The 13,194-nt window shown below is 42.1% G+C and overlaps 1 protein-coding gene across 2 annotated transcripts in view; it reads left to right on the top strand.

The window, feature by feature from the left end:
- Positions 1 to 3,734: 3,734 nt before the first annotated feature.
- LOC108157409 (single-minded homolog 2) overlaps positions 3,735 to 13,194 on the top strand; it is a 35,793-nt gene continuing 26,333 nt past the window's right edge. The window contains exons 1-2 of one of the 2 annotated variants that reach the window (XM_033389635.1): positions 3,735 to 4,013; positions 5,620 to 6,114. In XM_033389635.1, the coding sequence (XP_033245526.1) occupies positions 6,059 to 6,114 (56 nt within the window). In that variant the 5' untranslated portion in view covers positions 3,735 to 4,013; positions 5,620 to 6,058. The remainder of the gene's footprint in view (positions 4,014 to 5,619; positions 6,115 to 13,194) is intronic. The other variant, XM_033389636.1, reaches the window with a different exon arrangement.

Consider the following 13,194-nt stretch of genomic DNA (forward strand, 5'->3'; position numbering starts at 1 on the left):
TACTACAAACATTACAGATCTTGGAGTAAATTATCCATTGTCATAGTCCTCCCCTATGACAAACACCTGTTTATAGCTAACAAACTCTCTTTATGGAAACTACGGGGACAAAATTCAATCTGAAATATGTCAGCAATGCAAGGGCATTAAGGAGGCGTGGGGCAGGGGGCTCGCTGGGGCGTTTGAGTTGGTCGCCCATTCCCAATGTGGTGCTGCTGTTTTCTGGTGGTATGGTGTGTGCAGTGGCTGTGGTGGTGGCGGTGTCCACTTATCTCGCGCAATTGATCGCGGGTTGTTATAGCCGTATGCTAGCTGCCGCCTTTACTGGCGGCCATTGTTTGCATTTTTTTCAGCTTTTTTCAGTACTTTTTTCCTGTTGTTGTTGTCGTGTGTTGTGTTCTGTCTAAAATGACATTTTTGTTTGAGTCGTTTTTTCTTTTTTTTTTTTTGGTGGTTTGTCATGTCCATTGTTCTGTGCGAGTATCTGTGCCTGTGTGTGTATCTGAGAGTGTGCATTTTATTTTATACCTTTGACAAAGGCAGCCATTTTGGGCCTTCCACAAATGGCAATTATAATTGCGGCTACTTAACGTGCAAAGGGCGCCGCAGGGCGGTGCCTGGTAGGTGTAGAGTGGTCTGGGGACTGCATTTTTCTAAAAGGTAAACATCGTTTTATAGCCAGTTGGCGCTGATTGTTTTGGCGATGAAGGCGTATGGAGCTGGAGTAGAAGGATACCCTGTGATTGCAAAGATCTAGAGACAAATGTCTGCCCTGTCCACCCAGAGGTATTGTTCAAGTATCGTACTACAATCGAATTAAAAGATGACGGTCTGTTAGGAACATTTATTCCAATGTTTCGAGATCTTTCATAATGAGATGTACCCTATAAGATGCGTTTACATATATTATTCTTATTCTTAGTATTCTCTGTCTTATTCTGTTGCCTTTATAGACTTCTTCCTCTGTCCCTCTGCCTGTTTCAAGTCTTCCCATCAGCCTCAAACACCCATTACTTTACTCGGTGGATACCAGAGTATCCACAGATTGCACTCTGTTTACTTTTTGTTATCCATTATGGCTGTGCCTTGTTCCAGCTCCCAGTTTTTGTTGCTTAGTGCACATAGAATAATTATATTTAATTGGCGCCGTCAATGGATATCGGCGTAAACATTATGGGTGGAAAAGCATTATGGGATTCCGTATACTCGTACTTTTTTTGTAGAATTTTTACTTTATTTGTTTCTCCTTTTTTGTCGCGTTTTTGTAGCCCTCCTAATGTTGTCAGTCTTTGACTGGCCATCGGGAAGGGTTAGGACCCGGCTTAATTGGCAAATTATATAGATCCCATTCCATATAGAGTGCTTGTCTAGATGTGATCAGCAGTGACATTGATGTGACCAGGCAGCTGCTGGTCAAAAGCCAACGAGAAAGAAAAACGAGTTAATAAGAAACTTGTTACGAAATTAGGCAAACTGGGGTCGCATTAAGGGATCGCGGCAAAAACTTACACAAAACACACATAATTCCTCATCAGGCGCAAGGGAAGGACGTCATCGCGAAATTGATATGCGAGAGCGCCAGCAGCAACAACAAGACTTGAGCACTGGCTAAACGAGGTAGCAGCTACATTGCAGCACCCTTTACAGACGAGAGCTACTGAGAGTAGGAGGCCATTCGCTGCTGACTCGTTTCGCCAGTACTTGAGAGTAATTCCACACAAGCGACGACAAAGAGAGGAGAACAAGTGCAAAGCGAAGAGCAAGGAGGATGGAAAAGCACCTGCATTGTGTACATCCTAACCCTCTGCTGCAGCGCTGCTCTGCTCATGCTTCTTCTTTGATACGCTGCTCCTCTGCCGCTGCTGCCTGTCCCCGAAGTTGAAGCGTAAATTGATAAGCTACTCGAAGATCAAAAACGAGCAGTGGTGGTGGGTTGGGGGGTAATCGGCTGAAAGAGGAAACTGGTTGAGCTCTCCACTTACTTATTAGTGCCAGGAATTGACATGCGTTGCCTTCTGTTTTGTGTGCTCTCTTTTCTTATGTATATCCTGTTCGCTACTCCCCTACTACTATAGAATAGTGAGCGTTAGGCACTTCGGCACTTATTTTGTACCTAATTTCAATCAAAATCGAAAACCCATAACTGGAGCTGAAACAATCGGAATGCAAAGGGTATCAGAAGCTTCGACCTTTGCAACTAGATTTTATATTACATCCTTTTTAGTCATTGTTCTTGTCTCTTTGCTGCTTCTCTACCTTTTGTTCTTCCTGTCCTTCCTTTTTGCGCATTGGGCTGTGTGAGAGGTGGACAGGCATCAGACTCCTCCATCCAGTGGCTAGATAAACATTTGGTTTCTCTTTGACTTTGCATTGAATACCTGCACGCAATGTAATTGACAGTGCAACTCCATTCTCCATTCTCCGTTCTCGATTCTCCACCTCTGACGTCACAAAGAACCGAAGGAGGCCCCCGTCCGGCTTCCCCCGGCAAAATGGCAGACCTGCGGCAATGACATGCGGTTGGGCCAAGAACATATGGCCAAGACTTAGTGCCTTCTTGAGTGCCGACATTTTGACTGCCTAGATATATGTTTTTCTTCTGATGCTATAGAATTTTGTGGTGTACATTTCATACTTCATGTTGTAGTTGTTGTTGTTGCTGGTGGTGCTCCTGTCATGTGGCACAAACGAATAAATCATTCGCGATAAGCCCCAAACTGAGTGCTCATGTTTATGGCTTTAATGGCTTTGGTCACACCAAATAAAATTTGCATTTTCCAAAAGGAAAAGAACAAAGAAAACTGCAAACCAAATTCAGTGATAACTCTGAACCAGAAAGGGAGAACGAGAACCAGAGATGCCATTGAATGATAGTTTTTTCAATGATAACTCTTAATTACCGCCTAATTAATTAACAGATGAACGACGAGAGCACAGAAATCGTGTCGTTCTGCAGGCACGAAAGAGCTGGCAATAGCTGCTCTCACAGAGTGAGAAAGAAAACACGCCCCCGTCAATAATGAGCACAATGCGGTGGGAGCGAGATAGCTTGAATACTTCCATAATTGTCGGTGGTGCTTGCCTCGGTTGGTTGTCGTTGTGCTCTCTCTCTCTCACTCCCTTCCTCTTTCTCAGTGACTTTCCAGTTACTCACACAGGCGCAAGCATGACGTTGCACAAAGGAACGCTGGCACTGTGGAACACGGGTCTCTCTCTCGCTCTATCTTTCGCAGTTGCATTGCCGTTAACGATCACGTTGCCAGGACGACTGGAAACCACAACATGTGTTCATGTTTCGCCGTTTCGTTCCATCAGGACTGGTTTTTTCCACACGTTTCCAATATCGTATTTCAGTTTCAGCGTTTACGTGGCCGCAGCCGAGACTCGCGCCCGAAAAGAAAATCGCGAGAGAGAGAGACATACTGTGAGTGGGAGCCAGCAGGAAAGGGAGAGGGAGAGCGCAATAGTTTTTCGGCAAACAACAGACGGTAGATAGAGGGTCGCGCCCCAAAACGGACGGTCAAACAAAGCCGTCGGCGCTTCTGCGCTGCCAACAACGTTTGTGTTTCATTTCAAACGACTGCGGCTAGCTATTTACGGTATATAACCATATATTTCGGCACATTTCAGAGGGTATCCACATATTGTACTAACACATGCAAAGATGTTCGGCTCGCATCAGCACCCGAACGCCAGAGCCGAAGTCTCGATGCATGTCTGTGCATGTATCAACATGTCTGCCATTCGGTTTTCAACATTCGACCAGCGCGGGTCTCTGTGTTGCGCGCGTCAAGAAAAAAATTATAACAGTTCAAAAGTTCATTCTGGCGCTCGCGTGCAGTCCGTCCGCTGCTGCTCAAAACTAACGGTTCTTCAAAGCCCGTGCCTGTCGCCGTCCCCGTCGGAAAAGGTGCGTGCCTGTGATCCGAGTGCATGTGTGTGTCCGTGTGTGCAAGTGTAAAAGTGAAACGGAGACCAAAACGCAGCATACCCTGTCACGCGATACATACCCTGTAACACCGAAAGAGAGGAGAACAAGAATTAGAAGAAGCAGAGAACTGGGAAGAAGAACAAGAACAAGAAGAATTGTAAATAAAAAAGAACCGAAAGAGAGACAAAGTGCAAGTGCAGACTGCCGTCGGTCATTCCACTCCGCCCACGCGTGTGGGTGTGCGTGTTGGGGCAAGGCCAGACAAATGTCACTTTGACAACTTGCCTCTGCCTGTGGCGCCACCAGTGGCAGCAGCAACTCCAGCTACCGGCAAGCATCGTCGATCGTGCTTCAAATGATTTGCGTGCCGTTCTTGCGTTAGCGTTTATGGTTCCGTGTCGATTTTGATTTTTTGCTGTTTGTTGCATGCGTCGTCATCGTCATTGATAAACCCAAAGCCCAAACCACAATTACAACAGCAACAACAACCAACTCATGAGAGTGTTGCAAGTGCAAGTGAAAAAGCAAAAGTGTTGCCCCATGCAAGAACCAAAACAAAGAACCCCCAAGCACACGCAAAAGGAACCGCAATAATCAAAACAAAATCAAAATAATCGGGAAAATTTAAGTTTGAAAAGCCATTGAGAAATAAGGGAACATCGCATGGGGAAACGTTGCAAGGCTTTGTGCTGATTATTTTTGTATTTCCCACTCGGAAAATATAGAAAACTTTTTATGGAATTGATCTTTTTTGATTGTTTCCCAATAGGAAATTTAGGTTTTTATTAAAGAATTTTGAATCTGTTTTTGAATCAATGAATAACTAGTATTATCGAGTAAATTCGAAATATTCGTTTTTAAATTACATAAATTGAAACTAGTATAATGCAAAAGTGAATGAAGATTACTAATCTCAATCCGAATATTTATTCCTTCCTGAACTTGATGAACTTAAAATTCTAAAGTTTTTTATCCCATTTGCTCCTTTGATTGTTAAAAGACTCCGATTCTACAACTAATGCTTCAGTTTTATTCAATCGTAATAAAATCTTTAAAGTTTCTTCCTATAAATTTTGCTGATTACAGATTGAGTCTAAGTTTTAAAAATTTATTCTTCGCTCTTCAGTAACAAAATCTTAAGGAAGTTATATCCGAATTGTAGACTCTTATGTTGTTTCATACCATAATTTAAAAAATTGTATAATTTATTTCTTCAATTCTCTCAGAGCAGCGCAATAGTAAAGTTTTGAAATCGTTAAACTTCATTTTAAACTTAATTTTCGGAAAATGTTTAAAACATTTATTATAGCCTCATAAAGCAAACTTTTATAGTTTCAATAAAGCTGTGCACATAAATTAAGTATTTTTGTACAATTAAATGGGTTGTAAAATGTATAAAGCTGCTTACAACCATTAGTTTTCCAAGGAACCCAAAAGTTATCAAATAAAATCGCTTAAATATAGTTTAACATTCAATAAAGTTAAGGTGCATCCACCCTCTGAGATTCTAGAGCTTACGGACAAAATTATATCGAAGTTTTCCCAGAGCTAATCCCAAAGACAAAACAAAGGCCTAGGCTTAGTGGCAATCCCAAGGCTTTCCCCATCACAAAGCCCCCAACAACCCAGCGGTGTTTTCTCAATGGCTAAATCCGAGATTTCCCATTCACCTCCCCCTCTCCATGCAGTATTGAAACCGCTCGAAACTCCAGTGCAATAAGAGGAAAGAAGGCAGCGCGATGAAAAAGCAAACAAAATGTAAGCGTGATGATAATTAAAAATAAAATACCAGCAAGAAAGAAACAAAATTTACGCGTGGCTGCAGCACCGAAACCGAAAACGACATCGAAGCAGCAGCAGAAACAGCAGCAGCAGGATCTCCCTGGATCCGAACGCAGCCAGAAGAAGCTTCTGGTGGCTGCCTGGTGGATCAACCGTGTGGCCAGAGCAAACCAAATCAATAAATAAAAACCAATTACAACAAAAACGAAAAGAAAAGAGCAAAAGAGCAACCCACAAGAACAGTGAGCGTGCGAGCGAGCGAGCTAAGAGTTGATATAAGAAAAATAATAATCAGAAGAGTAAAAATCATTCACAACGGCGACCATAACGAACTCCGCCCTAGCGATGAGCCAGCTGGGCACCGTCTACGCCACCAAGCGGAGGCGACGGAACGGCAAAAGGTGAGTCCCCCCCTCGAGATACCAGATACCAGATACCGATTCCCCAACCGAAAGATACACACTCGTACAGAGATACAGATATTCGTACAACAGATTGAAGACCAGCGCCCAGCGGGAGGCGGTATTCCATGGGATTGCTGTTTGCCTGTGTGTGTGGTGTGTGAGAGAGTGTGTGTGCGAAAGATTTCAATCAATACGAATGAGTTGCTGCACTTGCCACTTACCCACTTGCCACCTTTTGAGGCGCCACCCGCTGACGAGCTCAATGGCTGGCCCTATCAATCTCTCGCATGTATTCCCCAGACCACCTTTCAGCTACTGGTGTTTTCTTTTTCTACAATACAGAGATTATTAATGATCTCTGGGGCAATCGTTGACAAATCACTTTTGACTCTTGACTTTGGCCCTTGGGCCCTCATCTCCCATCCTCCTACCACGTCCAAGGTATTCCTTCAGTATTTCTTCAAATTGATTTGCATTATGCATGTCGGGGGCAGGGTAGCGTGAAATTACAGTAGCCACAAACAGTTCCACGAGATGATGATGATGATCATGATGATAATGATGTTGAGCCCCCCCTCAGGGCTCTCAGGGCTGCCTGTTCGCTGGAGGAGATCGGAATCTCCAAAAGGTGCACATTTAATTTCTGATAATTTTGTGTACTTAAGAAAGAAAGAATGGTGTTTTTCATCATATATAAATATATGAGAACACACGCATTATGCTAAAATTGTGCAGGAATTGCCACTGCAGACACGCCCACACGCTTTGCGGGTCTTTGCGCGTCTCCTTCTCCGCTTGCTCCTTCGAAACGAAGTACTAGATGTACGACACCCATAATCATGAGCCACTGATCAGCTATACGGCCCTGCCTTGGCCTCGAACGGAGTACAGGTGGAGTGGAGCTACAGAAAAGGCGAAGATGTACATTCCAAATTGAATAGATGAGTTGAGCGATAAATTAGCATATGAAATGATCTACTTGAGCTAAGGAATGTATCTTTTCCGTAACAAAACGGGTATTAAAAGTACATTTAGTAGAAATCAAATAAGTAAATGGAGATGATAACTACTTTAAACATATTTATCTTCCAATAAATGTTTACTTTTGGATATAAAGAACATCTCTGGAAATATATATATACAATAAATATATTGGAAGCATGTTTTTTATTCGCATTGGATTTAAATGTAACCCAAGAAGAAATTTTCAAATTAACAAGAGATTCCATAGTTAAGTTTAGTTAAGATAAGTTTACCGTTTCTTCAATCTTTTATAGATAAATTGTATGAATATTTGAATAATAGAGGTTCCAATTCCTAGAGAAAGAAATTCTCTTCCCGCTTCAATTTTGTCTATCCCCTTCCCATTTGAAATACCTTTCGAAACGCATTAAAAACTTTTTCTAAATGCAGAAAATTCAATTGAATAGATAATTTGCAATAACGTATAGCCACGCAAGCCGCAAACTTCACCAAGTTTTTAATTTATTTATTGAAATTGTTGGCCAGAGCCATGCGTCGTATGCGTAATATTTGCATGCGTTGCAAGTATTTTTAGGGGTAGCAGATACCGAAGGGCAGCTGTCCTCTGCTGTGGCACTTATGGGCTCAATTAAAATGTTGTAAAACACAGAGCAGAAGCTCAGAGGAACACACATTCTCTGATCAGTTCATTAAAAGCATTAAAAAATATATACGAAAAGCAAAAACTCCTATGATGGAGGGGTGCCCGGAACAGAGCACAGAACTCCATAGAGAGTGAGATCGCGGAGCCCCTCTCGGACCTGCCACTCGCACGTATAATTGCAGGTGTGCATTGCAGCAGGGAGAGGCAAGGTGACAATTTTGCGTCAGTCGAGCGAGTCAGAGTCGCGCGGTGTCAGAGTCCGTCCTCAGCAGTCCGCAGGGTGGGGACCTTTTGTTTTTTCATTTTCATTTTCATTTTCGTTTTTTTTTGCAGTAACTGCAGCCAAGTAAAGTGTAATTGTTTTTTGAGTTTGTTCTTTATCAAGGAACAGCGAATTATGCGGCTGCCTGTCGATGGTGCAACGAATTAAGTGGAGGTTTATGTTTTTGGCAGAGTCGGAAAGTCTGCAGGGACTTCAACAGAGCAAAAGAAAGGGTAACGAGCGCATTAATAATTATAATTCAAGCTTCAAATGTACCTTTCCTATCGAGGTATACATATTATATATCCTATAAATTCTATGAATCATTTCTGAATGATCTAGAAATATCTGGTACTCCGCTTTCCTTTATTGCGCTGCAATCACTTCAGGTGCACTTTATAATTGGAGGCCAATGCATCGAACCATTTGCTGAGAGTTGCTGTTGGCCCTTGCCACAAGTAGTTAAAGTTCGTCTTGCCACAGACCACTACCACCCCTTTCTATACCCCTATATAGACGAGGGACCTCTCTCGCGCCGTTGGGTTCCACTTGTTGGTTGTTATGGATATATGAGGTCCTGCTTTTGCTTTATTGATTATCAGTTTGTTGTTTATGTTTTGCTCTCTCTCTTTCTCTCTCTCTCCCACTCTCTCTGTTGTTAATGTTGCACATATATATATGTTAAATACGTATATATCTACAGATACAGATACAGATATATATATATATGGGAGTGTGTGCTCATATTATTGATTGCGGCAGCTGCTTTCCTTTTGCAATGCTTCCTTCTTGCTGCAGTTCTGGTGGCAAGTTCTCTTTGTTGCTGGCTGAAATTGTAATTAGCCATGTTGCAGGTTGCAATTGTAATTGTTGCTGTTGCAGTTGCAGTCGTATCTTTTGTTGCATTTGTTGGTGTTGCTGCTGTCGAAGCCTTTGAAATAGTGTTTAAAGTTCAAGCACTCGTACTTTATGGACTTTGATTGAGTTGCAATACTTGATGGATGAACTTGTGGGGCAAATGGTGGAAAAGAACTCATTTCTGCGGTAAAGGAGAACCATTTTATAAGGAAAATTCATTTCAGCATGTGAGGGATATATTCTTTGGTAGTATATCGGAATAATTTGAAGACAATAGAGCGGGGATTCTTGCTATACAGAGGACAAAAATCTTAAGAGTAAGGCCAAGTCATATATTTAGGTGATTTTCCCGTTTTTTTTTTTCTTACTTATCTGATTATCCCTAATTTTTCGCCTTTCCTTCATTGGGGCTTTTATTATGATATCCAACTATGTCATAAGCCTTTCTTCTTTCTTTCTGTTACTTTAGTTTTTTGAGATATTCTAAAACGAATGCATTCTTTCATATTCTTGATCTTTTGCTCATTCTGTAGAAACCAAAATTTTTCTACCCGCGGAAAAAAATTGCATCTTCTTTCGCTAACAATGATAGAACTCTTTAATGATAGACTACAACCTATCGGAGATCTTGTATATATAGAATGATACCTCTCTATATCCTTTCTTTAGGCCCATTTCTTTCTTCTAGTCGACTTTAAATCAATTTCTAAAAACCTTTCTTGATCTTTTTTGCCCCAGAAACATTGAAATTTTTAACCAAAATAATTTCTCCAAGCAACCGCTCTCCCTTGCTCTGCCAAAGATCTACTTTCAACCGACTCGTATCTAAGATCAACCCCCTCATATATCACATTCTCCCCCCCTGTCTTCATTCTGCAACAAATGCATTTTTATAATTTTTGATGAATTACCTTTCGGAGTCTATGAATTTTTGGTATTCCCACAAGGCCCACAGGCCAGAGGAGGGAGGGAGTGGGAGATCCTCGCAGTGGAAAACCACAACCCACTGCCACTGACATATGCCGCTGCCTCTGTGTCGGAGCTAGGAGAGCAGGAGCCGCCGATGACCATATGGCCAGGACCAGGACCTTTTGCCTACTCGTAAATTTCGAGTCGCAGCTCAATTTAATGTTGGTCAAAGAACTGACCAGCAGGCAGGATGCCAGGACACATAGATGGGCGTGGGGATGGGGGAGGCAACACATGGTGGCCCATGGTGGTGTCGGTGGTTCTGCTGCTGCTGCTCCTGCTCCTGCTCCTGGTGCTCTGTGGTGGTGGGTTGCTCATTAGTTGCGCCTGCGCCCTTCGCATGGGGTTAAAAATATCTCTCGTATCGCCTTGAGAGCCACTAGCGGGTTATTCTATTTAGTTAATTACACTCGCCTTGCCTCTAGAAGGGGGGTGCCACAGATCGGTAGATATCAAAAGTTGAATGACATTTGCCGGAGGGATATTCTGTTTGAGGGGCTAAAGAATTTTATAAGTTTGTTGGGCATATTTAATGGAAATTCTTGACAAATTTTTAGTGAAATTTCCTTGTTTTTGTTTCTCTAAATATTTATTCCCCTTTTATTAACAGCCGGTGATTTTTCACATCTGAACCTTATATGACAGTTTCCAAGTAGAACCAAATCTTGGCATTTTCTTATAATTTCTGAATAGCTTTATACTTTTATTGCTATTATTCCCCAGGGTATAACATTCATCAATATTATTCATACGAGAAATTTTCTTTTGGGCGGACATTTATGATTCTGCTTTAAATTTGGTTCTTCCAAGAGATGCCCATCTGAAGGATTTATAATCGGGCGATTCAATCTATTGCTGGAATTGAGTTCCGAAGAATTTTCACTGAAAAGTGAGATTAAATTTGTATTTTTCGAGACACATTTTATAGGTATGTTCTCCAAAATTCACAACTAATCCCAAAAATTCCCTTTGCAGTTGCCCTTCCCCATTTTTCTATTCATTGAATTCCTGATTTTCACTGGACGATTTTCCATTGGGGACGTGGGGGCTTTAAATGCTTTTGCTACCGTCTTTGGTTAACCGTTTTTTCCACTGCCAGCAGTCCGCCGCTTCAGTTGCTGGCGATTATCCATATCCTCTCCCCCAGCCCCCATCTATCCGAGTGTGTATCTAAGTATTTCTCTTTCTCTATCTGTGTGTGAGTGCTTGGCATGTGTGTGTGTGTGTGTTGGTAATTAACACCATTGCGTAATGCAGCGTATCGAAGCCTAAATAGTGCTGCTCCATATGCCAGTGGGGTATACACATGTGGTATGGGAATGAGATTTAGGATGAGGGGCGGCACTGATATCAGCCATTAAATGTAGCTATCCATCCTTTTCGCTCTCCATTTCCATCTCCCTCTCTCATTCTCGAATGTGGCAGCAACTTTGTTGCCATTTATGGGGTTCTGTGTCTGTGGTCTCGCATCAGTCATGTTGAAGAGGTGTTGAAAAGCTTACGTCCCGCTTACAAGCGGTTTAGTCCAATCGATTGTCAGACTATCCTATCCGTCTGGTCAGGGATCAGGATCAGGCACCCAGTCGGGATCTGGGATAAGGTTTGGTGTCAGTGAACCGCCGACAGGCACAGACAAGCCCATAAAAAAGGGGCAGCTCTCACTCCCTCTTTTCTCTTTCCTCCGTCCTCTTTCTCTCTTGGCCAGACGCTAATCCATAAGCCACCGAAAAACTATGCTGCTTTTGACCACCTGCTTTTGGCCAACCCCGAGGACCAGCCAGGCCTAGCCCTGGTTACTCAGCGCGAAAGCAAAACAAAAGAATTTTGAATTAACCCAAAGCGTTCCATTAAAATCCACCACCGACCGTAGAAGGTGCAGCGCTACAGCTACAGCTACAGTTCCAGTTCCCGGTTCCAGGAGCTGGACTGTGGCAGGACCAAAAACCAGGACGCACTGTTGCCTGTTGTTGCTTTTTCTCTGTTTTTAGTGTGCGCTGAAGTGGAGCGCGAAGGGGTCGTGAGTGGGGCGGGGGGACCAGTGCCCGAGTCCGAGTCCGAGGCTAGTGAGGAGGTGGGTGGGGTGTCCTGCCCCGAGCAGGTGATACTTTCAATTCCCTTTGTTGTACATGATACCCTCCTGGCCATAATGGATCGTTTAACTTTGTGAGTGAGCTTACAAAAGGACTTGAGTGTAGAAAAACTATGGGATAGGGGAAAATGCTCAGGATAAGCAGTAAAGATTGTAGGTGTTAGAGTAGCCGATGGGCTTCCTACTATTATCTCAATCGTAATGGATCTCAATAGACCCAAAAGGCTATAGCAAAAGTCAAATATAACCGAACAGTTCTAACCGACTGCGTAGGGTATGATACTAGAGGTAGTATTATTGCTTAAAAAAAAAGAATATTAAACACTTAACCTTAAAAAAAGAGTCTTAGGAACACTTAGAGAAAAATGGCATAGTATAAAGTAAAAACCGGAATATTTAAATTAATTATTCTGTTTTGAAATATAAAGTATAAACATAGTGCAATTAAATATAATTTACTTTGATTGATATAAAACGCCTTAAAATAAATATCTTATATTAAATTTATAGGAATAATATTTATGCTACATATGAAATTTACAAGTGAAAAAACTTTTTTTTTTAATTTAACTCTTCGAGAAAATATATTGGTAAAATTATGTGTAAGATTATGTATAAATATTGAACTTTCAGGACTTTTTACTCTGTTTTACTAATAGATTCTGTGAAATAGGTTTATAGAACAGTTGAAAGCGTTGCTTATCTTTTTTAGTGAAATGCAGAGAATGATATATTGTATACTGATAGGAAGATATACATATATGTTTATATATATATATTTAATCCTTATCCTTGATTAGCTTTCTCCATAAACTGGCCGGAAAACATCAATCTCTCTATAGTGTATGTATTCGCATAATATAGATATAACTCCTATTCTTTGTTCTCAAGTTTCCCCCTTATACCCTCTATTCCCTGGACTCCCTTGCCAGTATGGAAAAATCGAAATCAGAAATAATTTTTAATAATTATGCGCTTGTCGTGGCACACACCGGGGGGAAGGGGCGGATGGGGGGAATGATAAATGATTAATGCCAAAATGCCAAATGCGCATCATTAGCGCACAGTAGCTATAGGCCGTGCCCCCCTCTATCTACCACTGCTCCAAACCCCTGCGAGGCCTGCTCCCCGTCCCTTCGCCTCTCCTATCCCCCACCCTCTTCCTCCAATCCAGCGCCCCACTAAATATAAAGGCCGCGCCCACCATAGAAAGCAGGGTGGAACCCGAACCCCGACAGCCAGGCAGGCAGGCTGCTTTTGCTACCTTTTTGC

The sequence above is a fragment of the Drosophila miranda genome, chromosome 2 (assembly GCF_003369915.1).
Source record: "Drosophila miranda strain MSH22 chromosome 2, D.miranda_PacBio2.1, whole genome shotgun sequence".
NCBI lineage: Eukaryota > Metazoa > Arthropoda > Insecta > Diptera > Drosophilidae > Drosophila > Drosophila miranda.